The 8,129-nt window shown below is 54.1% G+C and overlaps 2 protein-coding genes across 4 annotated transcripts in view; both read right to left on the bottom strand.

Annotated features, from left to right (window-relative positions):
• Positions 1-156: 156 nt before the first annotated feature.
• LOC121850330 (pleckstrin homology-like domain family A member 2) lies at positions 157-2,714 on the bottom strand. The gene is made up of 2 exons (XM_042341502.1): positions 2,253-2,714; positions 157-420 (listed from the first exon to the last, which is right to left on the bottom strand). Exon 1 carries the CDS (start codon positions 2,668-2,670, stop codon positions 2,275-2,277), a length of 396 nt encoding a protein of 131 aa, XP_042197436.1. The 5' UTR covers positions 2,671-2,714; the 3' UTR covers positions 157-420; positions 2,253-2,274.
• Positions 2,715-5,802: 3,088 nt separating this feature from the next.
• Positions 5,803-8,129, bottom strand: part of nap1l4b (nucleosome assembly protein 1-like 4b) — a 48,421-nt gene continuing 46,094 nt past the window's right edge. Inside the window, exon 15 of one of the 3 annotated variants that reach the window (XM_007887380.2) lies at positions 5,803-6,663. In XM_007887380.2, coding sequence (XP_007885571.1) covers positions 6,625-6,663 — 39 coding nt within the window. In that variant the 3' untranslated portion in view covers positions 5,803-6,624. The remainder of the gene's footprint in view (positions 6,664-8,129) is intronic. The other 2 variants (XM_007887383.2, XM_007887384.2) reach the window with 2 other exon arrangements.

Genomic DNA, 8,129 nt, shown 5'->3' with positions numbered 1-8,129 from the left:
CATGGGGGAGGGGTGGGGGCAGGGGGGAGGGAAGGCAGAGAGGGGGGAGGGAAGGCAGAGAGGTGGGAGGGCGACCGAAGACGCCATTCAGTGACCGTGTTTGGGGTCAGCCCCCGAACCTCAGCCACTCAATTCACAACAAGCACGGAATCATTGTATTGAAAAAGAGACTTTTAATAAATATGCAAACTTAAGACTATAAAATAATTTAAATGTCAATAACAGCTGAAGCAGAAAGCCAGAGTTCTGAGATTCCGCAATAGATAAATAAATAGAGATCAGGGGCTGCCCCCGGCTCCCGGCATAGCAGAGTGGGGGAGACCAGCTCGTCGCTGTGGCCGCAATTACTCCATCGATCTCCGCCCGGGGTCCCTTGGTCCAAACTCGTCGAGAGATTCTTCCTCAATAGAAGCAGTGGTCCTGTAAAGAGAGATAGACCATCAGTTCCCCCATCATCACCTACACGGTCACTACACTTGACACTGACTCCTGTGCTGTGACACATTCCCTCCTGACGTGAAAGGTGCGGCGTGAAGCTCTCACTCTCACGGATCAGCTCCAGTGCCTGGGGCTGTCACAGGTCACGCGTTGCGCGCCCCCAAGTTGGCAATCGGCAACTGTTTTTTTTGGGGGGGGTGCGATTTATTGTTGGGGTGTGAGTCTGTCTGGCTCTCACCCCCCCCCCCCCGTGAGAGTGGGAACCGACAGCCAGCGCCTGGCCACCCGACAAATATTAACACGTGGGGAATAAGACAACACGTTTCTGAACAGATCAGACTACAAACTAACTCAAACATTCTGGGTTAAAATGTTGGGGGGGAGGTTCAGGGCGCCCTCCCCAGCCGCTCGGTGTGTGTGTGTGTGTGGGAGGGGGGTAGGCACTGACCTGGTGTTGGGGTGTGTTGGGGTGTGTGTTGGGGTGGGGGGGGGGGGGGGGGTAGGCACTGACCTGGTGTTGGGGTGTGTTGGGGTGTGTGTTGGGGTGGGGGGGGGTAGGCACTGACCTGGTGTTGGGGTGTGTGTGTTGGGGTGGGGGGGGGGGCACTGACCTGGTTTTGGGGGGTGTGTTGGGGTGTGGGGGGGGTACTGACCTGGTGTGTGGGGGTGTGGGGGGCTCAGGGCGCCCGCCCCGGCCTCTCGGTGTGTGTGGGTGTGTGGGTGGGGGTGTGTGTTGGGGTGTGGGGGGGTACTGACCTGGTGTTGGGGTGTGTGGGGGTGTGTGTTGGGGTGTGTGTGTGTGTGTGGGTGGGTACTGACCTGGTGTTGGTGTGTGGGTGTGTGTGTGGGTGGGGGGGGGGGGTGTGTGGGGGTGTGTGTGGGGGGGTGTGGGGGGGTGTGGGGGGGGGGTACTGACCTGGTGTTGGGGTGTGGGGGGGTCAGGGCGCCCTCCCGGGCCGCTCGGTGTGTGTGGGGGTGTGTGTGTGTGGGGTGTGTGTGTGTGGGGGTGTGTGTGGGTGTGTGTGTGGGTGTGTGTGTGTGTGTGTGGGTGTGTGTGTGGGTGTGTGGGGGGGTACTGACCTGGTGTGGGGGGGTCAGGGCGCCCTCCCGGGCCGCTCGGTGTGTGTGTGTGTGTGGGTGTGTGTGTGGGTGTGTGGGGGGGGTACTGACCTGGTGTGGGGGTGGGGGGGGGTCAGGGCGCCCTCCCGGGCCGCTCGGTGTGTGTGTGTGTGTGGGGGTGTGTGTGGGTGTGTGGGGGTGTGTGTGGGTGTGTGTGGGGGTGTGTGTGGGTGTGTGTGTGGGTGTGTGTGTGTGTGTGTGTGTGTGTGTGGGGGTGTGTGGGGGTGTGTGTGGGTGTGTGTGTGGGTGTGTGGGTGTGTGGGGGGGGTACTGACCTGGTGTTGGGGTGTGGGGGTGTGTGTGTGTGTGTGTGGGGGTGTGTGTGGGGGTGTGTGTGTGTGTGTGTGTGTGTGTGGGTGGGTGTGGGTGTGGTGTGTGTGGGTGGGTGTGTGTGTGGGTGTGTGTGGGTGTGTGTGTGGGTGTGTGTGTGTGTGTGTGTGTGTGTGGGTGTGTGTGTGTGGGTGTGTGGGGGGGTACTGACCTGGTGTGGGGGTGTGGGGGGGTCAGGGCGCCCTCCCGGGCCGCTCGGTGTGTGTGTGGGTGTGTGTGTGTGTGTGGGGGGGGGTGTGTGTGGGTGTGTGTGTGGGTGTGTGGGGGGGTACTGACCTGGTGTGGGGGGTGTGGGGGTGTCAGGGCGCCCTCCCGGGCCGCTCGGTGTGTGTGTGGGTGTGTGGGTGTGTGGGGGGGGTACTGACCTGGTGTGGGGGTGGGGGGGGGTCAGGGCGCCCTCCCGGGCCGCTCGGGTTGGCCGCTGTGTTGGAGTTGGAAGCCCTGCACCGCGCGGCGGTTTTTGCTGTCGATCAGCGCGAGAGTGATCGCTGCGCTCCAACTGCTGTCGGCGGCGCAGCGGAAATCGGTCTCTTTGCTGTCGGTGGTGACGATGGTGAAGTACGTGAACCTTCCGCCGCGCTCCACACACTCCACACTACTGATGTCCCGCAGCGGCAGCTCCTTGGCTCGGGCTCGGGCTCGGGCTCGGCGCGGGGACAGGCGCAGACTGTCGCGGGTCAACTGGCACCAGCGGCGGCCCCACAGCTGGAACAGGTGCTCACTGCGCTTCTCCAACTCCCCCTCCATCAGCAGCTCCGGCTCCACACCCGCACTCACCCCCATCGGCTCAGCGTGAGAGAGTGTGTGTGCGGCTCTGTGTCTGTGTGTGTGTGTGTGTGTGCGGCACTGCTCTGTGTGTGTGCGGCACTGCTCTGTGTGTGTGCGGCACTGCTCTGTGTGTGTGTGCGGCACTGCTCTGTGTCTGTGCGGCACCGCTCTGTGTCTGTGCGGCACTGCTCTGTGTGTGTGCGGCACTGCTCTGTGTGTGTGTGCGGCACTGTGTGTGTGTGGCACTGCGCTGTGCGGCACTGCTCTGTGTGTGTGCGGCGACTGTTCTGTGCGGCACTGCTGTGTGTGTGTGCGGCGACTGTGTGTGTGTGTGTGTGTGTGTGCGGCGCCTCCCTGCTCTGTGCCGCTCTGTGAACGCCACTCGTGTCCGGACTCGCCCGCCCCGAGGGGAGAGGCTCCGGGAAATCCACACTGACTCACAGCCCCCGGGGGGGGGGGGGGGGGGTCGGGGGTGTTGGTTGACTTTTTCTTTTTCTCTTTCCTTTTCTCTTTCCTTTTCTTTCTTTCTCTCTTTCTCTCTGTCATCCTCTTTCCTTTCTGTCTGTCTGTGCCTTTTTCTTTCTTTTTCTCTCTCTCTGTCATCCTCTTTCCTTTCTGTCTGTCTGTGCCTTTTTCTTTCTTTCTCTCTTTCTCTCTCTCTGTCATCCTCTTTCCTTCTGTCTGTCTGTGCCTTTTTTTTTCTTTCTCTCTGTCATCCTCTTTCCTTTCTGTCTGTCTGTGCCTTTTTCTTTCTTTCTCTCTTTCTCTCTCTCTCTCTGTCATCCTCTTTCCTTTCTGTCTGTCTGTGCCTTTTTCTTTCTCTCTCTCTCTTTCATTCATGGGATTGTCACGTTCCTGGGAATCTTTTGGAAAAACGGCCTTTTTTTTTTGGTGAAGTGGGATTTTTTTAGTCCGATGAAATCCAGAGAGTTTCTCCCGGTGTCCTTCCAACACTGCCCCGATAAATGATTCACCCACTTCATGGCAGTTTGCGGAAAGTCGCTGTGTGCAGTTTGGTTGCCGTGTTTGCCCACAAAATACAGTCACTACACTTCACAATAAATCCTCAGAAGAGCTTTGAAACGTCTCAATGTTATAAGCGCTGCATCGAATATGATGATTATTATGTATTAAAGTCACCCGATCTAATACGGATCTCAAGGTGTGTGTGTGGGGAGGGGGACACCAGCTGTGACCATTGCAACCTCTGACCCTGAGACAAGAGTGTGAGCAACTGTGAGTGTGGGTAAGCGTGTGAGTAAGTGAGTCTGTGTGTGAGCGAGTGAATGAGGGAGGGAGGGAGGGAGTATGTAAGAGAGAAGGAGAGGTTCCGGTGAGGGCAATGTGTGGAATCCAGGGAGGGTTGCGGTGAGGTGGTTGTCTCGGCCTCTGACGCAATTTGAAAGATAAACCTCACTTCCTGGAATAGACGATGACGGACGATTCCAGCCAACTCTGCAGGAATCCCCAGAGCAGCCCCGCAATGTCTCAACACTGCCCGTTGTGTGTGTTGGGTGGGGGGGCTGTAAAATCACTGCCCTGTATGAGGGGGCTGTATAAACCCTCGCTGTATGACGGGGGTTGTGTAAACACTACCCAGTGTGACGGGGGCTGTATAAATGGTGTAAAGTTAAGTTGTTAATTGAGGATTGGGGTCAGGCTCACTGTCACTGCCTTTCACACCAGGGTGGGGTAGTGGAGGGGGAACCAGGAACGTGGCATTCATCAGCCCCAAACTGTGTGAGATGGGAGCCGGGCTACTCAGCACCGATCACTGTCTGTGTGGCACACAAGCCCTTTCGTAGGCGTCTCAGAGTTGGTGGGAACAAAGCAATGACACCGGGTTAGTTATTACCCTGAACGTCACATTCCCCCAGCATTAGGTAATGAGCCCCTTCAGACGCCGGGACCAGATCTGTGAGCTTCTGAATAGGGACCTTTGTGACCCAAACGGGCTCCCCATTCACAACCACTAACCCAGTACAGGACGTGGCTTTTCTTGTAGTGAACGGCAGTGAATAAGCCCTGTGTTTGCCGACACCCACTCAAAACAGCCTCAAGAGTTCAAATTCCATCCAATCGTACACTTTATAAACCCGTCCCATCTTAGAATTGGTGAAAAGTCATCTTAATCTGGAGGCCAGTCATTTCAGCTGTTAAAAGCTTATATTAATAATCCTTACATTTAATATTGCACCTTATCACATCTCAAAGCACTTTGCAGAATATACTGTAAAGTGAATTGACTGTATATTTTGTGGGCAAAAAGCTTCCGAGGCTGAATTTAAGCAATTTGCACAATTTTGCCTCTCCAACACAATGACCGTCTGCCTCTCTAAGTCCTGCCAATCAGCCAGGCTCGTCTGGGCCATTATCAGCAGTGTCCTGGAGTAGCGAGGACCCGCCTAGCTCAGGAATTGGATGAGAAACCGTCACAGAATCAGCCTCAGATGTGCTCTGTTCTTGTCCTTCCTTCACTGTACATTCAAGAAATGGCTAGATTGCTCTAACCACTGAGCTACAGGACTCCAATGTCTTCTGTTTGTACTGTGCGCGCTGGTTGTGTGACTATGGGTCCTCCGATCTGATTCACAAGATGCTGGAATGTAAAATGAATGTTTACTGTTTATCTGGGGGATCATTGTCCAGGACACAAAAACTCCCTTCTCTTTCCCAACAGTGCCCATACCTGAGCAGCTGAACAAGCAGACACGACCACAGTTTAATGTCTCATTTGAAGGACAGCACCTTTGACAGTGCAGCACTTTGCTGGAGTATCAGCCTGGACTGTGAGCTCAAAGTTCCCAGCATTGAGATTCAAAGATGAGTGCTACCAGCTGAGCCAGGCTGACACCTTTCACGTCGGGAGGACGTCCCAAGGCGCTGTACAGTTGGGTCAGGACCCGAGCAGGGGGGAAATGGTCAGGGTGAGGGGAGGGAGCGAGGAAGGGTAGAGTCGAGAGGGGAGCTGAAGGCACAGTCAAAGAGGGTATGGGCGGGTAGGTAGGGGGATAGTAGGTCAGAGAGGTAGGAGGGAGCGAGGCCGTGAATGGCCTTGTAGGTGAGGATGAGGATCTTGAATTCGAACACCACACTCAGCCGTTGGTGGCGATAAGAGAGCGACCAAAACAAAACCAACTTCACATCTTAATGTTTGCACAACTTTATTAGAATACTCTGGCTATTCTGTACAAATTGAAAACAGCATATTAAGATACATTACAACTGTGTAGAACGAGATAAGGCTGGAGCACTGGCTATGCCTGGACACAGTGCGGTGTGCTGGACACTCACAGTTAATACAAATAAAAAAAAATAGAGATCTGTGTTAACGATTTTACTTCCACAAGACACCGACAATGCCTGTCACAGAGCCTTGGCGTGCATCCTCTGTGAGGTGGCGTGGTCGTGCCCAGGTCCAGGGCGGGTGGCAGCTCTCATGCCTCCCTGGTGGCTTTATTGAACGATCTGTTTTGGACCTAAAATGGTGCAATCTGTCTGATCTGAACAACAAAGCTTTTTCAAGTTACATTCATGACTATAAATAGGAGTCTGAATGGCGAAGGAAGGGCTGTAATCGAAGAGGCTGCTGACACGGGCAGCACAGGAGAGATGCACCTCAAGACTCCATGAAAAACCACTGCCCGCAACATGGAGCAGAACTGCCCTGTTTGCAAGTGACAAGCGCATTTAACACTCACTACATTTCACACCGCGTTCCTTTGGTCGCAGAGTGCACGCTCCATGACTTTAGTCTCAAACTTGTTATTAAAGTAGAGAATCGTTGCTGTACAAGCCAAAAAAAGTAGGAAAAAAATTGAAGTTAAAGAGCAACCCATGCATTTTAACATAGTGTTTAGCTTAATAACATTGTGCTGCAGTCGGGGAGGGTGCCCTGATCTGCAGGGTAATTCGATACACTTCACCGTAGGCATCACTCTCTAGGCAATGGCGTTTCCTCAGGACCACTCACTGTTGCTTGCACTCAGCAGGCTGGTTGGGCTCTTTCTGCAAAGAGAGAATCAAATCAGTCAGCAAATGTATCTCACTCACTGTGCTGTGTCAGCCCAGCCGAAGACAGTGAGACTCCTGCAGACTGAGCCGTGGTACAACCCGCAGATATTCAGCTCCTCGGGTTTAGCGGTGAGGTGTTGGTGAGAATGGCCACGACATTGCCACGCAATGGGTCCCAATCCCAGAACACTTCAACATGCCTAATCCACACGGGGGATAACAACAACAATCCTTGCATTTGATACAGCACCTCATCATATCGTTGAGACATCTCAAAGCGCTTCACAGGATACACTATAAAGTATAGTGACTGTGTATTTTGTGGGCGAAATACAGCAGCCAGTTTCACACAGCAGGTAATCCCACAAACAGTCCTGGAGTGAATGACCAATTTGATTGTTGGCCAAGACACTGGGAGAGAGAAACTACTTTCTGTTTTCAAATAGTACCGTGGGATCTTTAACGTCCTCCTGACCAGGCAGACGAAACGTCTCAACCGAAGGAATTCACCTCTGACATTGCACCCCACGCTGCAGTAGTGTCAGCCCAGACTACGCGATTCCAAGTTTTGACATGGAGCTTAAACCACAATCTTCTGACTCAGAGGTGAGAGTGCCTCAGAGGCTGACACACAAGCTGCTTGATCCACACATTTACATCAGTAACCAGCTGGGAGCAACTCAGAGCCACACCATCCCGCCAGTCATACGGTGCAGCCTGACACTCAGCTCCTAATGAGCGACTTCCTCAAAGGGAAGGAAATTTGCAGCAAATCAAATCGACCTCCGACCCTGTTCCCCCATCGACACTGTCCCCACCCCCTGTGCCCCCTCAATCAAGAAGAGAACCAGAGTTGTCCTGGGCAGGTTATCCCAGAGTTAAGCGAAGCTACTGATAATGGGCAGATTTACGTTTTCCAGTGACTTTCACATTGGGTGGATAGTCCTGGCCAGCACCCAAGCTAGGGGTGGGAGGCGGAAAATGAAGACGCGGTCAAGGAGGAAAGCCTTGAGACGGACCTTGAAAGGCTGATGGTCAACAGTGGAGTGGGCAAGGTGGGGGAAATGAGGTAGTGGCGGAAGTGGGCAATATGACAGAGGTGGGGAAAGCTGAGTGGGTCAAAGCAGGAAAGTGGAGTTTAAAGGACAGTTCAGCACCAGGTCTGTGAGGTGGACTGCGAGACTGTGTACGATCTTAGCTGAGACAGCAACTGAGGCTACAACTGGTCTTAACGGCTATGGCCAGGCAGAGCTTGAATCAGCAAGGATGAAGGATGAATGCTTGTGTGAATGTGTTTTGGGGGGGGGGTGGGGGGGGGGGGGGCGCATTGCTGACATTGGTGAGGAAAGGTCAGGTTCAGCTGAGATGCTCCCAATGCACTTCTTTGCTCGACTCTCTAGTAATGTTCCAGGGTAGCTCAGGTCACAAAACTTTGCAAAGATATGGGATCAAGTCTGGGC

This window comes from Callorhinchus milii, unplaced genomic scaffold, assembly GCF_018977255.1.
Source record: "Callorhinchus milii isolate IMCB2004 unplaced genomic scaffold, IMCB_Cmil_1.0 Scaffold17, whole genome shotgun sequence".
In the NCBI taxonomy this organism is placed as follows: Eukaryota; Metazoa; Chordata; class Chondrichthyes; order Chimaeriformes; family Callorhinchidae; genus Callorhinchus; species Callorhinchus milii.
Note: the sequence above shows the minus strand (reverse complement) of the source record. Positions and strands in the feature narration are given on the sequence as shown.

What these genes read in the sequence shown, in the direction of transcription:
- LOC121850330 (XM_042341502.1), bottom strand. Translation starts at nt 2,670, where the DNA reads ATGGGGGTGAGTGCGGGTGTGGAGCCGGAGCTGCTGATGGAGGGGGAG.